Here is a 21,957-nt window from a genome sequence, read left to right as displayed (position 1 = left end):
ATTAAGAAATAAATAAAACGATTACATAAATTTAGGCTTAAATCCTCACAAACATGACAATAACAACAACAACATCAATGATAATAGCTTTGGGTTACTGCTGTGCTGTTATTACTACCACACAACCACTAATACTAATAGTGGTATAAATACAATTAATGATGATAATGATAATGATAATACCATTGTGTTAGTAACAACCGCTAAAACCAGTTTAGTCCGGGATTATAAATTTACATGCTGTCTTTTAATAATGACTTTTGTACTTGTTCTATAGGTCCTATACTAGCAGTGATTATTAAATTCGGATATGTGTAATAGGGGTTTTGTTTTATTTTATTTTATTTTATTCATACAGATTTTGATACATGGACCTATTTGCAATGGAAAGAAAATACACAGAGCTCATACGCGTAAGGGATTGGTTGCCTCCTGTCGGCTTCCGTACCCGGACCAGGAAGTAGGCTATCTTCATTCAGTCAGTTCATTCAATTCGTTCTGCACAGTTTTTACACGCAGTATTACAACAGTGGATATTTACTTTCTGTTAAAATGCGTCGGAGAACTGAAGCCCAAGCATCGAGCAGTGAACCCGTTAATGCCGATAAAAAGGTAACGCAAACTTAACGTTAGCTAGCTGCTATAATAGGCAGTGCACTGCACATGTGACAGCTCTGTGAACTAACAACAGCTAATTCACTACAAAAGTTAACCTCGTTTATCAGTGTTTGTTTAAATCTTTCAAGTGTGTCTGCTGCTGTCGTCTTCCTGCAACACTGCGTGTGGAGCTGTGAACTGTGTCAGACACTGTCCTACAGTCTTGTACAGAGAGAGGAGGAACCAAAGTTAAAAATCAGCATTTTAAAATCTCTTTTTTGCTAAATTTCATTGCACTTTTAACGTGTTCGCATTTCCTGACTCTAACAAATGATACCTATCAGTGCATTAATTCGGCATACACAGAGCAATAACAACATCATGTCTCATAACAATAACTCATAGTATGGATTTGCAACTCGAATTGCTAAAAATAAATTAAATAATACAGTTTGTTAATGGTGTGCATGGATATAGCCTAGTATTGTGCAAAAGATTTAGCAGTTGTATCGATATCATTTTACCCCATACAAAGTGCAGTAGATTTTAAACTAAATCAAATTAATATTCTTTGTTACTCCTTTGCCTTTAAAACATCACAGGGGACACTTAGGACCCTCGCTTTATTTTTGGGGTTAGGATCATGCTGCAGAATGATCTGATGCCCCCCACATTGTCTTATTGAGTGTTTAATAAGAATCTAAAATCTGAATGTGCTTAAAACTTTTGCACAGTGTAAAGTGAAATGTAGAAATATGTGTATGTCAGTCTAGGATGTTGATGAGATGATGTAATGTGTGAATTAACATCCCATTTTCTTCTCTATATGAACCAGGAACCAGATCAAAGCAGCCAGTCTGGAGCTAAAGGCAGAGTGTCTTATGGCTCTGTGCTCATAAACATTGGGAAATGTTTACTTTTAATCATCATCATCCCTCCATTCCTCAACTATGCCTCACTTCAGAGAGAAGGACAAGTGCTGTTGCCCAAAGGTTTTTTTTTTCTCCAACTCTAAACTCATTGTTTCTTTAAGTTTAGTTTTATATTAACGCAGAGAAAAAAACAAACAGATTTTCATAATTAAGTATGTTAATTTTAAAAAGCCTCTGCTGGGGTTTGTTCGCAACTTCATTAGACTCTTTAGGCCAAATGAGACTTTTTCTGTGAAGCCTTATCTTTGTCTCTGTTCGTTTCCCTCTCATGTTCAGACGGCCAGATGGTTGATGTTAGTTTGGGTCAAAAGATGCATCTTTTGTGTAAAGGAAAAGGAAAACCAGTTGGTAATACACATTTTTTATTTGAATCTGACAGTCACTTGTTTGTGTGTCTGAGCTCAGCCTAACCAGTTATTTTCCTGTTTAGTCATCCTGGATGCTCCCACTGGGATGTCCTCAGACATTTGGTTTCATGTCCAAGAAAGTTTGGCCACACAAACAAAGGTGGGTAAATGATACAATTACTGTGGATGATGCTGAATGTCTGAATTTTACAGTATTTATTAAAATGTGATGGCTTTTTTAATACTCCTCAATAGCCCATACGATCTAAAATGATGAATCACATTCCTAAGACTCACTGATGATGAGTTAGTGTGACATTGGTTTGCCTTTGACTAAGAAATCCAGTGGGTGGTCTTTCTGTGGAATCCACTACTACTGATGCAGCCGTTTCATTTGTTGTCAGGGCCATGTAAGGACAGATCTAGCTGTGGCTTTGCCACATCGTCTCTGCTCAACAAGGACTCAGCACAGCAGAAAGTCGGGGCTGACAGCCTGCCCCATGTTGTTTGTCTGAAATGTGACCCAAATGAGGTCACAGGCTTGTTGGAGAAAGACCTAGATCTATCTCAACAACTACATCACAGCAGCAGTTACAAAAACAAACTAAAGCTGTCTACACCTGCATATGTATCTTATTTTTCAGTGTTACACAACCATCATGTATTTGATATGCCTCTGCAGTGCAGGGAGGGGCAGTGTGCGTGAGCATGTAACATGGTTATTTTAAAAAAACAACCCTCTAAGCCTGTGCTCTCCCTGTTTGTCACACTGCTCAGGTTTGCACCTATGACAGAATGGGACTGGGCTTCAGCAAACGGCTGATGCAGAATGAAACCACAGGAACTGAGAAAGTTTGGGGGATGTCAACAACTGGACGGTGAGAACACTTTAATTGGCACTCTTCCTGTGTGACTGTCACATCACATCTACAGTAGGATAGCACTTTCTCCAGTCTCCATACACCAGAACTATATTGTAAACATAAAGGGATAGTTCAACACTTTGGCAAATTGGCCTATTGTCATAATCCCTATAGTTTTAGGAGTAGGTTTGTTACCTTTAATTATCGGTGCAAGCTATTTTTAGAACGGCGGAGCAGAGCCACAAGCTGCTCAGAGCTACACTACGGAGACTGCTTGCCGAAAAACTGCCCCTGACAGAAACGCACATCAGCGGTTTTGCATGAATTTACCTCGAAAACTACCCCGTCTCGTAACGTTCTGTTATTATCTCATAGCGTGGTGAATGTGCAGGTCACAACTTGTCCACCAGAGCGTTTTGGAGTTGTTGGATTGTGTATTTGATGAGTTTGATGAGGGAAACCAAGAAATCCCATTAGCCTCTGTAGCAGCTCGCGGCTCTGCTCCACCGTTCTAAAAAATAGCTTGCACGGACAATTCAAGGTAACGAACCTACTGCTAAAACTATAGGGATTATGGCAATGGGCCAATTTGCTAAAATGTTGAACTATCAGTTTTTTTTTTATTGCCATGAACTATTTTATTTAATGGGCTGTTTAACTGTTGCTGCTGAATTTGTAAAGACAGTTTTTTGGAAACGCTAAACGAAATGTGGAGCAGCTACACAGGACTGTAGTGTTGATGTGGTGAGTGACGAGAAGCCAGAATTTAGTGTGAAGCATCCTTTATGTTGAACAGGCCTGTGGTAATGATGACCTCCTCTGTTTCTATGATGACCTCCTGTATGGCTTGTGTCAGTGTCAGGAGACAGTAGCTCAGGGCTATGGGAGGACAAATGGTTTGAGACTGTCTCAGAGGAGCGATGACAAATCATCATCAACAGAGGCTTCCGATGGAGGCCAGGTGTTTGCACGTGTGTGTTCTTGTGCATGCGTATAATACAAACTAGATGGCACCTACTTGTAAAACACAATTCCTTTGTACCATCACTACAACTCTAGAGGGGATGTTTTCGAGTTGTTACAAATGCTGACCTAATAGATCAATACGTTATTTGACAAAATATTTAGTTTTCAGTGATGAGAATAGAGGAAAAGCAGCATCTGCTTGTGTTTTGAGGAGCAAAAACCAGCAATTTTTCATCAGTGTCTCAGCCAGCTGTGAAGTCTAAGTGTGAATTGACACCTTATGTATTGTCCATTTCTGCTGAGCGCGCCACTGTCCCGCCCCGCCCCGCCCCACCCTGCGTCACTCTGCTGTGGGATTGGGAAGTAATCTTCCTGCCTCTGACATGGCAACGGGTTTTGTCAAGCCTTAAATCTGCCTAAAGGATGAGCAGGTGTGGTTCGCTGACAGTCAGCAGTCTAGTTTACCTTGGCATCTGGCCCAGAAAGCACCGATTTCAGATGCAAGCGATCAATTTCCCAGAATTCAATATCTCGAGGAGTTTCACGACTGCCTACCCTTAAGTCTTGTGAAATCTGTTCTTTTCAGCGTGACACCACAGTTTTGATTTATTAGCACAACAAACCCAGGACGACAGATGGCTCTTGGAGAGGAGCTGCTGCATCTCATGTAATGATGAAGCTCTCCCTCTGATGATATAAGTTCGCTGGCGATTGTTTGTCCTGTGGTGCTCTGTGATGGAGAGGAGCCAGCAGTCCCCTCCTTTCAGCAGCACTGTTTATTTTGGTGCCATCATGTCTGGAAAGTGATTAAATAAAGAACTAAGAATATTGCTTACTTTCAGTTTGGCCAGTTGTTCACATACTTTGTTATTGTAATTGTAAGACAGACTTTCCCCTTCTTTCTTAGTTTGTAGGTCATTTGTAGGCCTCAATAATGACTCTTCAGTGGGTTTTTAATAAACCTGTTAACAAGCAGAGCGCAGATTAATGAGATTCATGATAGCCTGTTGTATTCATCTATAATGTTGCGAGGCCTAATCTGAATAAATAAACCTTGTTGGCCCAGTTTGCAGAGTGTCCTGGTTTCCGTGCAGAGACAGATGAGTGTTGTTGTCTTCCAGGATGGTGGATGATCTGCACCGACTCCTGCAGGCTGCCGAGATTGCCAGGCCCTTCATCCTGGTGGGCTCCGAGCTCGGCGCGCTCAACGGCAGGTTCTACAGCCACATTCATGACGCGTAAGTACCGTAAATAAATTCTCAAAGTCAAACAACTTGACACTTTATGAAAGTCAGTTTTCTCATCTCATTGTGAGCTGCTGCTGCTGCTGTGGCCCTGGATGAACTTTGTCAGGTTTAAGGGAGATAACCCTGTGATGTCGTTTGGGGTCGTCTTGAGCTGTGACTTCTTAACGGGAAGCCAGGATATCTTAGCTTCACCAACTTTAATTTGCACCATTCACCCCCTCCGCTCCCTCCCTCGCCCTGCCTGCCTAGTAATACATTTCTGGAATACCAGTTTAATGAGAAAAAGTCAAATTAATTCAGTGTATAATCCAATATGAAAACAGATTTATGCAAAATTCCAACTATGAAACATCTTATTCGTAATATTTTACTCTTCAGGCAACGGTGATGTATTAGTTTTTTTTTTTTAAATTGCTTTAATAGTTTATGTGACATGCTGATGTTCTAGGCTCACTAAGTCCCTGCTGAAGACAAATATATTTGAAAACAGCTGAAAACAGAGACTGAAATGATTGAGGTGCATACACACAAATTACAATAATTGGATTTAATAAAGAACGTGACCAGGTCAGGTTTAGCATCTTTGAGAAGATCTGAGGATGACGACATTTAAAATAGCTTCCCATCATATGGAATGAAGTGCCTCTCAAACTCACAGTTAACAAAATATATTCCAGTGTCCGTTCCCATCATCCCTCATAACTCAGCCGTTGTGGAGACAACGCAGTGATTAATGTGACAAGTAGGCTGTACCATGAATGAAAGATTTAGTATTTAATCAGGCGCGATGTTGCTGTCGTTAAGGGGGGAAAATTAAGTAGTGGTGAGTGGATGACACCTCTCCCAATGGAAATATTGCCCCTGGATCTGATGTGTGCGTGTGGTTAGTTGTCTGTGGGGACACAGGAGAGACAAATCTACAGGAGGACAGATGTGATGACGCCATCCATCTCACACTCATTAAAGGGCCAGGCCGCGAGGTTAAAGTGGACAAGGGCGGTCAATGAGTCTTACCTCATCTGAGAGAATTTGTGTGTGTGTGTCCTCTCATTGTCCGCAGGCAAGTGTCAGACCTGGTGCTGATTGATCCCATCCCAGAGGAGGTGTTTGAGCAGGACCAGTGGAACGAGTACTGGTGAGTGTACAGGAGGGGTTCAGGGGCGAAGGAAGGACAGAGGTGGTGGAGGAGGGGAGGAAAGAGTGGAGGATAAAAGGAAAGAAGAAAGTAGATGGAAAGATGCTGAAGAAGCAAACACTAGAGAGGCATGTGGAAAAACTGGAGTGGAAAAGAAGGCTGAGAAAAGAGGAGCGTGGAAAAGAGGGTGATAAAGAGCTCTGAAGGGCAGAGGGGGGAGCAGATAAAAAGCAAGAGGCGGTGAAGAGGAGAAGAAATAAGGAAATGTACTGAGAGAAAAGAAGAGGTTTAGGATGAGGAGAAAGGAGGCACAGACACTTGTTTTGCAAATTGAGCTCCAAACTTTTCCCACGTAGGTTTTTTAATGGTGAGAGCAGCAGATTATCTTTGCTGGGTGGGGCTCATTAGCATGATTAATTGGAGTCCTAAGAAAGTCATTAGCTGAAGCTGATCACACACTTTTAGCATGAAACAGATGAGGGGAGGGCAAGAGTTGTGGCGGTTGTGAAGACTGACTGACAGAAAGTGTTATAACACAGCTTTAATGCTCCAGGCGAGATATATGTCAAGTGATAGTCAATGTCACAGCATATATCTCATTATGCATTAATTATCATACAGAGGGAAACGGTTGTTATTAATGATAACCCGGAGTGTGTGGAGGATGAGCACTGGTACAAGGTAGAAGTGTCAATTACGTAACACTTCCACAGATTGTTTACAAGTGCAGCGTGTCATGTGCAATGATTAAAAGGTATTTCACCGCAGAAGAGAGTATAATTAAGAAGTTATGTAACTTACAAAGATCATGCTAAGCTTTTAGTCGTAGCTGACAGCCCAGAAGCAATGTGTACACACCATAAACTCATCTCTGAAAGTGCAGCTTTGCTGTGTTTTCTGTCAGATACAAAGCAGATCAAAAAGTTTTTCCCTGCTTAAAAAACACGATGGATAGTTTTATCTCGAAACTGTCATTTGAAATTTGGATTTTTATTTTTCTCACAGATAAAGTTTGGACAAGACAACAAATGGAGAAAAAAAACAGCCATATTATGTTATCTTTAACAATCCAGTGCAGTGGAAACCAAACCCAACCATGGTTTCATCTGTCTTTATTTGTAATAAACACAGAATTGATAACAGAATTGAAACTCTAGATAATTAACTTTTTTCACATTATCCAAAAGTTAATTTGAGTTTGTACCAGAACAGAATATGTTAACATCATTTATTTCATATCGTTCATGTGCACTGAGTGTTTATATATTTCAAACTACAGTTGTAGAAGTGTAATCAAAGCCAGTGAAGTAGTTCCTCCAGCTCCAAAGTGTATTATTTTGTGAGCGTGGTTCAGAATAACCACCGAGGAGTTAATGTGTGCTCTGATATAACAGGGAAAAACACTATGGTAAATCAAGTTATCTCATTTTTAGGCATGACTCCATGACTTAGTGCATCTGCAGTCGCTCCACCAATCGTAGCTCGCAGCTTACATAAGCATGAGTCAAGTTAGATAAGAAATGGATCCCTGAAAATGGCCTAATTTGTACGTGACTCAAAGTGGAACAGCACCATTTATCAGGGGTATGTGTCCAATTATCCTCTGATTAATAGGCATTCATTTCACTGAGTACATGACAGTGCAGCCACAATCCAATTACTCTGTGGAGAAGCAATGGAGAAATGAAATGAACCAGAGACTTACATTTACTCCATTAAAAAAAAAACAATTTGATCATTGGTGTTTGATTTCCACGAGGGAGTAAAAATAGAAACAGGAGTGGGATATATGGGGAAGATGCATCACAGCATCCCATCGTGTTGGTTTCCATCCCCATATATACAGTAAATACAGTGTTACGTGTGTGTGTGTGTGTGTGTTTCTCGCTCTAAGATACGGGTTTATTAGCTGTCGGAGGTCTCACGGTGTTTGGTACACAAGATAAGTAATGCAGAAGGGAGCGGGGTTGCACCTGAGCAGGATTGTGAGGAGACTGTATCAGCTTTGCACTGGGACCGGAGGATTTACACATCAAAGACCTGCTCATTAACAGAGGCTCGCTCACAAAATTAGTTCTGTTACATCCTACAAAATGATTCGCCATCATCTCTTGAGAATGCCATGCTTGTATGTGTGTGTATGTGTGTGTGTGTGGAGGCATTCACTTGTGCGTACTTGCTCTAAGGGGTCAACTTTCTTATTTGGGATTTCTCTCTGCAGACGTGGCAGCATGTGTCACATTTCCTTGCGGGCATAGATAATGCTTCCTGATGAAAAAGCAAGCAGTTGGTCTAGCATCAGAGATTAGGAGAAGCCCCGGCGTACGTCTGGACAAATTGCATTCAGGATGAGTGCCAGTGGTTTGACTCACTTGGCATTGTCACTCTTTGTTTCAGCGGTACAAGCAGAGGAAGCTCTGCATCACTTCAGTGCAGAACACAGAATCCTCTACAGGATGGCCCCGGTCTTATGCATGAGGGCATTGTCATATTGAAATAGGAAAGGGCCTTCCCCCCAAACTACTGCTGCAAACTTGGAAACACACAGTGTTGTTGAATATTATTGTATGCTGCTGTCACTCACATTAAGATTTCCCTTAATGTAATCTACAGCTGTCTTATTTGTCTGCTCACATTTTGCCAACCTGCAGCAGGGGACAGTTGTGCAGAGCCACGTTGTTATGGTCCCACTTGGTACCAGGGACAGCTGTGGCCAACCCAGAATAGTCCTTTGCCAATCAAATAAGCTGTTTCTTGTACTAAACTGAAAGGCCCATCATGTCTGTCTGTGCTGACGAGATAGGAGACTCCACTGGATCTCTGAGGTGTCAAGTTTAGTTTTGTTCTTTACGCTCGTTCCTACAGTCAGATGGTTGAGATAGGCGAGAACTAAACTGCTCTGTGTGCTGGATGAATTAAGATACTGAAATTGTCTGAAGTCTGACTTCTTGTTATAAGCCACAGTCCAAGTCTGAAGTTCATGTTGTTGCAAACTACATATTTCTATTTTGTATTAAAAGTTGGGCACTGTGTACACTGTATGGCCACCTTGTGTCCTCTATAATCACGATCAGTAATCTGGATTCTCCTTGTTTTACCTAAACAAACCCCATCAATTTCTATTTAACTGGTCATTCTTTCATCTTATATTTAAAAGAGGGAACTCAGTTGTGCATCTACACGTGTGTGTGTGTGCATGTGTCTCTGTGTGCGTCTCCTGTGTTTCGGCAGCCGAATTTGTGCGTGAACTAATTTACCCCATGGGGAATATATTTGCTCAGAGAGCAGAAACAGTGGGGAATGCTCTCGTCTAATGGGATGGTCCTTACAGTTTAATGAATGCTGATTGATTGGCAAACTCTCCGTTTTAATGTACCATTACTGTGTTTAGTGCAACTCAGTCCTCATAGGAGCAGCACTTGAAAGTCTCTTCATCCCTTCCCTCTGCATCTCACTTCTTTTAAGTCTTAGTCATCGATAGTTTTTTTTTTCTTACTTGAGCAATAATTTAAATACTTTTCAGCCTCATGATGAGACACAAAACCTGTAGTTAGCACATGTTTTTTAGGTATGCTGAGGGATTTCAGCTGAAGGATTTCAAGTGAGATTGGTTTTAGTTATACCCTCTCTTTATGTGTGAATAAATGCGTGATGCATAAAGCGGCTGAAAGAGCGCATGAGGTAATCGGCCTCTCAGTGTGGGCCGAACATCTGCAGCTGCAGGCCTGGACAGAAGCCTGATTGAGTTATGAATCCCAAAATGAAAACAACACTTTCCATCCCATTCATCATCCTACCTGTCATTAACATGCTCAGCTAGGCATGCACACACACACACACACACACACACACACACACACACACACACGGTGCAGATCACATAAAAACTTACACAGGTACGTCCTGTATGTTTGCAGAGCACACACACACACACACCAGTTACCCACACAGCTCGCTGCAGTGTGTAGCAGATAGACGTGTTTTGCGGCTCACCTGGAGCCTGCTCTGTATGACAGGCAGCGTATGACTGTCACTTTGACTGACGACCATTCAGAGTCACACAACTGCTGCATGCGGCTTGATTTATAAGCCAGACGAGGTTTAATATCGGAGACAAGGAGAGTGTTTCTCTCCTTCCCCACAGCACTTTGTTAGTGGATAGATTTACAGACATAAACAGAGCCTCCTCCTCCTGCTTCTCCTCCTCCAGAGTGTCTATATTCTACCTTCATTTTCTAAAACATTTCAATTTTCAGATGCTACGGTCATTAATTTAATACTTTAAGTGGTGTTACGTAATCTCTGAGCATTTGCTTGCTCTCCCCGTCTCCTCTGCCTTCATTGGTAAACAGTAGCAGCCACTGATGACATATCCAGTCTCCCCCCTCGGAGCCCATTCGCTTTCACTGTGAGCTGCGTTCAATAACCCACTGGAGCAAAGCCCTGCTCTAAACCCCTCCAGGAATCCTCGGCTGAGATTGGCAGCAATCAACCGGCCATGGGCCGTGGAGGGAGGGAGATGGAAGAATGGAGAAATAAAAGAGAAAGAAACTTAAGACAGCAGGAAATAAAATGAAGCAGCAGGAGAAGATGCAGAGGCTGTTGATGGACATTACGTGACAGAAATGTCAACTTTTGAAGCAAATTTGACTACAGAATATATTTAGGTTTTTAAAAAAAAGCATGTTAAAGTATAGTTTGCTTAAGTATAGAAAAAAAAACACAGTCTGCATACTGTACATGCAGTACAGTTAGCGACTGCTGTATCTGACCCTGCAGGCACCAGCAGGGTGTGATTCATTATGCTTCATGCTGTGGTTCTGTAACGGCTCCCAGTGCATGTGTCAGCCCCGAACCCCCGGTCCTCCCCTGACTCAGCTCCTTCCCCCCGCGCCCCCCTCCCTAGGTTCTCCCCTCGCATCTGGAGACTCCCAGACGAACCAGGAATGCCAATTAATTGTAATTAGAACCACTGTAAGCGTAACTATTGCTGTTATGCTCCGCTAATGAAGAAGGGCTGCCACGGCCCCTGTGTATTTACCCCAGTGTAATCTATAGTATTGATGCAGAGAGGAAGTGTTGGATGCTGAGCTCAGCCTCAACGCAGGCTGTGGTGCAAGAGTGGCACCTTGTGGTCATACTGGGTGTTGCACTTTTGATTAGAGATGATATTTGTTCATGGAGGGAAGTGCTGTTCATTTCCTGTCTCAAATGATTGTGTAAAATATCTTATATAATTATAAATATAGTATAACTGATATTTACTTGACAGTGTGAAGCCTGATTTAAAACCATTGTTTCCATCTCAGATTCTTTGAGCACAAATTATAAGTGAAACAGAATCGTAGTTTGGCCGGTAGTGAAGCAGATAATAAGCAGACTATCAGGGTAGTTTAAATCAGCTAATAATCAAATAATAATGGTTTGAGTGTAACAATAATATCGTATCAATGAACAGCTGTGGTTCATTCTCTCGATATTCCCCAAGCCAATGACTGTCTATTTAATTTCGATGGCGTGTCTCCACTTCCTCCCACTGTACAAAAATGAAGCCAAAATATCCTGGATGCGGGCGCTGCCATCTTGTGCTGGTGACGTCATTTGGAGCCAGAGTGTGTGTAGTAGAGATTGGCTGGTGGAGCCGCGGCATGGAGATCCTGTCCATACGCCGGCCTGACCCAACCATGAGTCAGTCACAGCTGTCATGAAGTCACAGTTGTTGTTTTATAGAATCAGATCACTCATTGAAAAACAAACTTTGATTATTCTTTTAAGATTTCTTTTGACCTGTGCTCTAACATGAAGGTGGTGAGGTTTATGACCTGATGTTTTTTCCATCTTTATACACAATCATATGTTCGAAAGCCTCCTAAAAACATTTCACAGCACAATCAACATTTCATGACCTCTTGGAGATTCAGTTCTTACAACCAAAATAACTGGAAATAATTATATTGAGATGGAAATAAAACATAATGACTATTGAATAATGAGGATATACTTTTAATAGCAGATGACAACTTTAATGCACTGTGAACAGTGCTGTACAGCAGGCTTTACAATACAGAAGCATCATACTAGATTTAGACCTTTCTTTGTTGTAACAGTGTGTTTTGCTAACGTACTGTAGATAAAGCCTACACCAAATACTGAAAACTGCTCCACTGTTTAAATTTATGTCAGACTGTTTTTTGAGTCTTTTCAGTATACATTTCTGTACATTAGCAGCTGTGGGGCTTCTGTCATCACATGTAAAAGAAAATCAATATTAGCACCACTGTGTCCACAACTGCACTATACTCTGGGAACTTACATACCAGCCAACACATAAAACACACTGACCTTCATAGTGTTTGCTTTTCATCAAATATATCAAAAAACGTTTTTTTTGTAACACAGCAGCAAAGCAGAATTTAGACTCCACACGTTTAAGAAATTCAAGTTAATAAAACCTCCTGGTTCATTTAAAGGGATAGTTCAACACTTTGGCAAATTGGCCCATTGCCGTAATCCCTACAGTTTTAAGAGTATAGGTAGTTGGTTCGTTACCTTTAATTGTCGGGGTAAACTATTTTAAAACGGCGGAGACGAGTCGCGAGCTGCTCAGAGCTACAGAGCTACAGAGCTACGCTATGGATGAATGAACCTACTCCTAAAACTATAGGGATTATGGCAATTTGCCAAAATGTTGAACTACCCCTTTAAGTTCATCCAGAGGAGAAGGGCTGGTGGTGACTGTGCCCCTCCCTTGTTATTTTTCCATTGTAAAAAAGACAACATCACAGTGCCAGCAAAACAACACAATGAATATCAATATTTATCATCAATAAAATCACTTCCAATTGTTGTTCTCCAAGCATGTCACAAAAACACACACAAATATAACACATAGTCAATATTAGTCAAGATAAATAATAATATATATTTATCGATCGTTAGGTTGGGATTAGCGCTGCAATTATATTGTAAAAATGTTTTTTATTCTGTTTCTTTTTTATTACCCAAAAAGTAGTTGGACGGTATCTAATGCTCACATAGAAAGTGCACATATACGTACATGTCAGTCTGTGTGATCACTGAAATGTGAGTCAATGGAAGCTCCACAAGGTCAGTAAACTGAAATCCTTGTGAATCAGAGCACAGTATAGGTTTAACACAGTCTAGTATGACATCTCTGCTTAATATGTTCAATAAAGGGTCCCCAGATCTTGAGAAATGTAGGCTGACCAGTGATAAAGATACTGACTTTCTGCAGAATGAAACCAGATCTGAGGAGAGGAAACTGATCTCCACTCTTAGGTTAAAACTCTCGACCATGACCGCACCAAACACGAGACTTGTTTTGATGCAAAGGGGAAGAGTCATTGGAGGGATTTGGTGTGTTTTTGCTTCTGATTATACTTTTGTTAAAAAAAAACAGGGTGCAGAATAACCATGTGTCCAGTCTCCAGTCGAGATTTGATTATACAGTGCTGCATTAAGAGGGATATCGTGTTCCACATGTTAAATTCAGTTTGTAACGTTATAGCATTATCACCAGACTTGTAACTGTAATGAAACTTGACCTTATAATAACCAATATATCCCTCCATATATCCATACGTGCAGGGTTCGTTCTGCCTGTGAGGCCTCATCATCCACCTGTCCACATTCATATGCCCTCATTTTTTATAATAGTCTGAAAGTCTTTGCAGTTTAAAAAAAAAGAAAAAAAAAAGAACGGTCCTTTGGCGTAATAGTTAGTTGAGCCTCGTGTAATAGTCTATGTTTAAATGTTCTCTGCTCATTGTAATAGTTGGCAGAAGCTCGTGTAATAGTTCGTGTTTTGTGTGTGAGCAGGCTCTCAGGTAACAGAGGCCCTGCATATGAAATGAGATGGTAATGAGGAGGAGGAGGAGGAGGAGGGGAGCCTTATCACTACAGGGCCAAATTCCGACAGTGAATTGCGCAGTTGTAACAAAAGTAACAGAGCGTCCATTCAGCCTGCACTAATCCAGATGGGAAAGTCAAACAGCAGAAAGTCCACGGCACAAACTCATTTCATCACTTTATTAATTTAGATATTGCCTCCTCGCTCCTGTGGGGAGAAAAAAAAAGAGCCCCTCTGAAATGACCAACATCGGTGAGGCGTTTTGCTCTACATGGTTCCCCCACTTCGTCTCCTCCCGTTATCTGTTTAATTCATCCCGCCAATCTTGGCTGTCTTTACCCACTAAATTTCCCTTTGACACGCATGCCTTGCTTCGCATAATCCTCACTCCGGGGCAGAATTAAAAATGGAAAAAAGAGGAGGGAATAGGACAGGTGGCTGGAGAATCCTTGAAATAATGTTCAATGCCAGACCCAGGAATGATTTGACCAGATTCAAACTTGCAGGGAGGGGGGTGGTGGTGGTGGTGGTGGTGGGGGGGGGGCGTGATAGGAAGAGAGTTTTTTCCCTTTATTTTTGGAATCAAGGGGTAAGAAAAGGGTGACAGGTGGAAAATGTGCAGAGACTGAGAAGTCCCTTAAGAGCCAGGTCAAAGAGTCAGCTCTAAATTGTGGTGCCAGAATGACTTCAGGGGAAAACTGTGGCAAGGAAGATGAAAATGTCAAAATGTCACTCTCTGGAGGTCTGATTTGAAAAGTTTTCTCTGTCTGCTGAAGACAGAAAATTAGAGCAGTCGACTTGTCCCCCCCCCACTCCCTCCTCTGCCTATATCCATTATTGACCTGTAGGGAGTGTTTCTTGTACCGTGAATATGGCAGATATGTTATCTTTCACCGCCATTTGTTGCAGCTGAACAACCATTCTCTGCTGTTTCTATCAGCTTTATCTGACCAATCACTGCTGACATGCCTTGCCGGCGCAGAGCTTGATATTTCTGAAGCTACAGTTCTTTGGGTTGCAACACATCTTATCAACAGCGAGTGAAATGGGTTATTATACACATGAAAAGTGCATGTTTATGATGTAACTTTGATACAAGCACTATAATGGCGCTGCAGTGGCCTCTGAAGTCTACCTGTTTTGAAATGCAGGCAAATGCTGTTGGTCTCTAGACTCTGAGTGAAGATACAGTTCACCTCATGTACAGTGTAAGTTTTGATTCTTAAATGTATGGTAAATAGCCTGTGCATGGAAAAATGTGATACATTACAAGTATGGATCAATGTGTGGGTTTAACATTTTACTATACTAACAGTTGCTAGTTAGTGTTTAATACAAAGTGCAGCTGAGGCGGATGGGAAATGCCATTAATTTTGTAGGTACAATATTAAGTGATAAACTCATATTAGTATGCTTCATATCTTATTAGAACTGTCATATTAAAATATTAAATGAACTCACCAAAATGAATGAAATTAACCGTAGAGAGCATTTTATTGTGGCAGTCCAGCTGTTGAGACATTTCATTAGAAAATGAAATGTCAAACTGAAGTATTGAATACAATACAATACACAGTGCAATACAGTCCAATAGGTTATTTCCCAGGTTGACACCTCACCCCCCTAATATGTTCAATAAAATGTTCCCAGATCTTAAAGTGACACTGAACTGAATGTACTGACTTTATTAACGGTGAGAACAAGAAACAAAAACCAGTGGAGAAGTCCAAACATGAGGGTTGCTGTATTACAGGGGGGGAAGTCAAGGGATGACTGGGGGAATTAAAAGTGTGTGTTTACAACAATTTAAACCAATCTGTGTACAGTGTTTGAATATTTGATCATATACTATAACGAGTGGAGGATTGTGTCATATTCTGTATTAAATTAATCAACGGAGCTAAACTAGTACCTTGGTTAAACAAATGTCAAACAGGCTTCTTAGATGTGAAGACTCCTTTGTTTTCTGTTTCTGTATAACTGCAATAGAACATTTGTGTGTTTTGCACTATTTGGCTCTTTCTAATTGATCTCTGTCATTTTATTTACAAAACTACCTAAAGCATTTGAAACTGTCAAAAGGTTATTCCTACTTATTGATTGGACACTGAAATGTGGTGTAGTGTTGGGTGTAGCAGAGAGGAAGCGATGGGACACTGGGGCACAGTGTTATTAGTCTGGTCTGATCAGGAGTAAGACTAAAGCAGGGATGAGTGTCTTCTGGTGCTCAGGGGCTGATCTACAGTGTGTTGGCTGCATGTAGGGGCAGGCTTTTTCGGCACGGCGATGGCGGCAGCAGGCACGCGGCACTATTGATTGGGCTCCACAGGCTGAGACCAGCCAATTCAGAGCACCAGTGAGCCGAGACCGATTGGGCCTCCTGAGTTACAAAATCCCACAGCTCCTCTTCTTTCGTCTGCCAAAAAAGAGTATTTCTCATTCCCCAGGCAAATGTTGTTGAAGAGAAAGTTTGAGATTCTGGGTTGAAAGAGACTTGAGGAAGGAAAATATCACGTCCGACTCTGCTTGAATCACTATTGAAATCATTAAAATCACCCTTGTTGTACTGGCGCCATGCTGAGCTGTAGCATGTTGTCAAGCAACAAAAAGACAACTAATTTGGTCGTGTACAGTCTCATGATGTCTTGCTATTGGAAACCAATGATAGTGACTCGCTGGCATTGACCGTTGACTTTATGGATAGTTAGCAAATGATCAAATGAATGGTGTAATTTGAAAATCTACAGAAAATAACACACTCAGGTCTGCAGTCTCTCAGGTCTTTGTCCCTTTTGACACATTGTTTTGGATTGAAGGTCAAACTCTCTTCAGGTTTTGCTTCCAACAGAGGCAGGTGGCTGCTTTCAGTGAAAAAACTCTCATGCTGACTCCAAGTTGTGCAACAGACAAACAAAGCAGTGACAAGATGGTTAAAATGGGACAATAGAGCCAGTCTGAGAGAGAGGGGGTTGGCCTTGAATTTATCTGTTTTACATAAACGGTTTCTCTGTACCTGCCAGGTGGGAAAACTAGAAATCATTTGAACAGCTAATGTGTGTCAGTCTTCTGTTTTGAACTTGTTTTTCTGCATGTACAGGGTCAAAATATAAAGAAACAAAACTTAAAAAACTGTTGTTTAATGGTTATGGTTAAATATGAGTTTGTCGCCTGCTTAAGTTATGTGTGTGTCTCTGTCTGTGTCTGTGTGTGTGTGTTCAGGTATGGTAAGCTGTTGCCATCATTCCAAGCCAGACAGTTTTCAGCAGCTACAGGGCTGAGCCGCATGCTGATTATCCTCGGGGTGATTGAACCGACTATCAAAGGCGAAAACGTCTCAGAGGAGGTCGTCCAGCGCCAGGTCAGGCTAATGCACACACAGCCACACACACACACACACACACACACAGATTACAATGAAGCATATCTCAAAGGTTGTGAGATTGATTGTTCAAAAAAAAAAAAAAATCAAAAAACCTGCAAAAATCATTTATTTTTTTATTGTTGTTTCGAGCTGAAAGAGACTCAGCGGGTCAAGAGTAATGCAGAGGTGTTTGAAGGAACAACATTAACATAAACATGACAAGTCATCAGTGTTATAAAGACGCTATCATACTTCAGATGTTGAAATTTGAAGTCTGAAGACAAGACGTTGAGAAGCTTTGTCTCTGTGCGCAGACAATTTCCTTGAAAATAATTAAAAACATGGAGGAGGAAAGTGATATGTGTGTTTTCAGACATTTTAAAAATGCACGTCTCCCATTTTTCCTCTCCAGCCACAGGATGGTGCTAGTGAATAATCACGCCTCCGCCTCAGCAGAGATATGAGTGGATGATGATTGCATGAGCGTTTGTCTTCATATGGTCGGAGACTGTGAATTTGGCATGATATGACACCAGACATCGTTTTTAAATAAATGAAAATTGAACCCATTTCTGTGGCGCTGACATGACGCCACACCTGCACTGTATCTTTGGACGCCTTCTATATTGTAAACCTCAGCCTTTTGACAGGTTATACAGTTTTTGAGGGAAAGGCTGTTAATATAAGCTACAAGCTTTTTGCTGTGTATTGCAGATGAGTTTTTTTCTACAGGGGAGGGTTTTCTGCTCAGATCTGATGTGAATTTTGAAAAAAAAGCAAAACAAACATACTCTTCTGCCTGTCCTAAAGACCTGTAGTCATTTTTTTTTTACTTGCAAGAGAAAACATCCCAGGCAGAAGAGGAGTAATGGACCGTAGTGATGTACAACAGCCAGTATGTTTGGTAAAATGGGAAACTGCTCTTGATAGAACCTCTAACATCCATGTAGGAGCATAGACAAAGACATAATTACAGTAGAGGTAATTTTTCCACCATTATCACATTCAAACCTTACAGCTCTACTTCAGCTCCTTATTTTATTTCTGTGCAGAGAAACAACTTACACTTTAGTGGCCCTCTGTGAATGCTCGGTGACGTTTCTAACATCCATTCAGCATTAAATGTTTTTCCCGCAGCTGTCTGTGTGATGCGATGATGCCTGCTTGCGTTGGATGAATACGAGCAGTTGGTTAAGACGCCTTGTTCTCTGCTGCCAGCCACCCACGATTTGATGGCAGTAGTGATGAGGGACCTATTTCAGCTTTTCAAGTATTACAGTTGTTGCCAAGGAGATAAGGACATCATTGTGCTTGAATTCTCCAAGGACAGAGAAAGGTTTTGTAGACAGGCTAGTGAAGGTTATAACGCACGTACACACACACACACACACACACACACACACACACACACACACACACAGTCACTCACAAGCTCGCCGAACTCAATAGAGCATGCAGTCCATTTCTCAAGGGCATGTTCTGTAACCACTGCTTAATTGAACTGGAGCAGAATTGTTTGCTGCTATGTTAACGGCACCAAAGCTATTTGGTCTCATCACATGTGGATGATAGATACAGTTAAAGGGGAAATCTGCTCAGTTTGAGAATTCACATCTATTCTAGTAGCGTGGTGAACTTTCCCTGCCCCGAGCCGCAGAATCAGAGAACCAAGACCAAGATTTTTAGATGTGATATTGTGATGTGTTCTCGCCCGGAGCTTCTTCACTGAATGAACCGGCCACTGACTTCACTGAATCTAAATTGTCTTTCTATAGCCGAGTTAATTCCCCCTTTTTTTTGTCAGATCATCTTGGAAATGTTAATTTCAAACGGATGTTAGAGACTTTCTTCACATTTGTAGATGTCAGCAGGTCTGTCTCAGGGATGTTCTGAGTCACGTTATGCTTTATACAGATCTTGATCACAATACTGATACTATTGATGACGACAATGATTTCCGATGATGCTACAGGGACCTGAGGTGATTGCAGACGCACAAAAAGTGATAAAGTACAAAACACATCTATGTGAACTTTGCAGTGTGTTCATAAACTCTGGGTATGTGGTGAATTTAAGCAAAAGGCTGATCTGCTATGACAGAAAAATGGATGATTACCATTACCACAATCTTTTATTGATATCAGAATTGGGTTGTTCTCTAAATTATGGTAAGCACTACTAGGACTAAGTTGCTGTACAATGTGAGTTTGTCTTCTGCTATTTAAAATTATGATCTTTGGGTTCCTGAAAAGCGCTATACAAGTCTAATGAATTATTATTATTATTATTATGAAGAAAAATCATGTTTATCAATCAAAAATGTCAGCTCACCATCAATGTATGAAAGTACCGCATAAGCTTTATTTGTAAAGTTTATATGTGATATGTTTTCTACATGTGTTTCGTACCATGGATTGTCGTCTTTAGTTTTGCCACCTGACCTGTCACCTTGAGTAAAAACACATTCATTCATCTTAGATTTATTTTCTGTATCTCTGTCCCTCATAGAAATACCTGCTCAGTAACCCTGCCCACCAGAGCAGTGCTGTGGATGAGCATTACTTTATAAATGAGAGTGCAGCTCAAGTAAGGTATGGAAGACCTACCCAATTTCCACAATTTATCTACGTTTTTGTTTTCATGTTGAATGTGGAAATCAGCATGAACATTGAAATATTATTTAACCTAACACATGTCAACATTTTTGTTGTTACTTTAAAGGGACATCACAAAGTTTAAGCCGCTCTCCAGCAGAGTTTCAGTGAGCGTGCTCACCGGAGATTCCTTTGATGAGGAGGTGCCGCCGCACCTGAACCAGGTGAGAGAGTTTCCTCCAGCCTCCTGCACGGTGACTAAACAATACTGTGATAGCTGTTGTGGAGAAAACCCATAGTAAAAACGTTCTTTCCCTACACCAGATGGTAGCTAAGCTTCAAAAGAAATTTCTGGAGGAGTCCTACCCATCAGCCAATCACGTTCACATAAAAGGGGCAGACCGGCGAATGATCTACAAGAAGCCATCTGCCATCAGCCAGCACCTGAGGAAGCTAGTCATCCAGCGACAAGCCAAACAGCAGAGCGAGTGACCCGTGGCCAAAATGTGACTGTACCCTCAGACCTGGACGGAGTAATGGTTGAATATGTTTTAAATATTCAATAAAATATTCGAGTTATCTTTTTACCTGTCCCTGCAGCGATGTGCAGAGATTGTCTACACGGCTGCTAAGGTTCATCAAGGAGTCAATTTGAGAACACGTTTTTGCGCAGCTCTGCTTCATTGGAGGCTTTTTAATTGAAGGTAACTGGAGGGTATTCAGTGAGATGAAATATTTGCTGTCTTAGATTTGGAAAATCTTATCTTTCAAGTTGTTATTTCAGTCTCTTTGCCTGATTGGCCAGTGCCAAAAATTAATACATTTACTGCTTATCAATGTAAAAGGGCACATGTCACAGCTCAACCTGATACTTTTTTTTTTATCTCATCCATTTCTGTCTTAATATTCTGCCATGTTATAGCTTCAGGCAAAGGTACGCTGAGCTCCTGTGTCTCTGCTCCATCAGCTACAATCATTTGTTACCTGCATATGATTGAGTTACATCACAATCAGACGTAAAGCTCTGTTTTTGGACTATATTGATTAGATTAATTTTATGCACTGCAGATGGATGAGTCTGGCTGGCAAACCTTACATTTTGTAAATAAATCTTTGTCTATTTGTAACTGTGGCAAACGTGAGCTGTTTTTTTTATGTATATGTGCAGTTCTGTGAAAGAAAGACCAGAGAGCAATGGTTTATCCTGAGGATTTAAGTTTAATTATGACACCACATCAAAATAAAAATTTCCAACAGATCTGGAATTTAATTCCATCCATATACATGCATAGCAACAACGTTTTAAGAAACATTTTCTCCCATAATCAGGACATTGGAATGATCATTTTACATCAGTATCCCCCACTGACCTCCCACCCATCTTGTTCGTCAGCAATAAACTTAATTCTTGTACAACTTCTTTTTTTCCCTATGGGGTTACAAATAATTATATGCACAGTCCCCATTTCATAATACTGCTTTCAGTAATGTTCCCCATTTACAAAGTATTGCATTGAGAGCAAATTGCAAAAAGGGAGACCAAAGTATCATCAAACAGAAATACGAGTACTATACAAGAATGCCGCCATCCTCATGAAAACATCCACATCTGAGTTGAAGAAAAGAGACAGGGACAAACAGCCACATATGTATGCAAAGCCATGTGTATATGCCAAAATGTGAGATGCAGGGTTGTGCCTGGTTATCACACCCAAATGGTGATTTTTAAGGCTAACAAGTCATTAGTAGCAATCTGCAAGTGACATTTTGGGCATATACAGAAACTGGTACAGCAAATAAGAATACACAAGTGCCTCAGTAGCTATTTTTGTGTCTAAAATGCATCTCATTTTTGTATTGTCTATTGTTTCATTGAGCCTACATTACAGTGTAAACAATATGTGTGCTACACAAGAATGACTATACAATAACATTACAAACAACTCTGATATAAATTTCATTTTGAATTTAAATTAAGATCACTACTCCTATTAATACTGATTGTAAAATAAATTAATGTGAAAGTGGCACCAATATTATTCTTG

General features: G+C 40.9%; 1 protein-coding gene across 2 annotated transcripts; it reads left to right on the top strand.

Moving 5' to 3' along the window:
• Positions 1-472: 472 nt before the first annotated feature.
• LOC146972515 (uncharacterized) lies at positions 473-21,946 on the top strand. Of its 2 annotated transcripts, XM_085802862.1 has the most exons (12): positions 473-612; positions 1,433-1,589; positions 1,806-1,877; positions 1,960-2,036; positions 2,654-2,754; positions 4,827-4,943; positions 6,013-6,087; positions 17,177-17,315; positions 19,827-19,909; positions 20,040-20,136; positions 20,237-20,418; positions 20,513-20,626. In XM_085802862.1, exons 1-11 carry the CDS (start codon positions 553-555, stop codon positions 20,402-20,404), a joined length of 1,146 nt encoding a protein of 381 aa, XP_085658988.1. In that variant the 5' UTR covers positions 473-552; the 3' UTR covers positions 20,405-20,418; positions 20,513-20,626. The 2 variants fall into 2 exon arrangements, with proteins under 2 accessions (XP_085658988.1, XP_085658987.1); XM_085802861.1 differs by having other exon boundaries at positions 20,237-21,946.
• The last annotated feature ends 11 nt before the right edge of the window (positions 21,947-21,957 follow it).

Source organism: Trachurus japonicus, chromosome 16 (assembly GCF_045865225.1).
Source record: "Trachurus japonicus isolate A0001 chromosome 16, Traja_1.0".
Classification (NCBI taxonomy): domain Eukaryota; kingdom Metazoa; phylum Chordata; class Actinopteri; order Carangiformes; family Carangidae; genus Trachurus; species Trachurus japonicus.
The sequence above is the reverse complement of the archived record's forward strand: the minus strand, read 5'-3'. Positions and strand labels throughout refer to the sequence as shown.

What these genes read in the sequence shown, in the direction of transcription:
- LOC146972515 (XM_085802861.1), top strand. Translation starts at nt 553, where the DNA reads ATGCGTCGGAGAACTGAAGCCCAAGCATCGAGCAGTGAACCCGTTAAT. An exon ending in GGGATGTCAACAACTGGACG is followed by an intron (nt 2,755 to 4,826) that starts GTGAGAACACTT and finishes GTTGTCTTCCAG; the next exon opens with GATGGTGGATGATCTGCACC. An exon ending in GACCAGTGGAACGAGTACTG is followed by an intron (nt 6,088 to 17,176) that starts GTGAGTGTACAG and finishes GTGTGTGTTCAG; the next exon opens with GTATGGTAAGCTGTTGCCAT.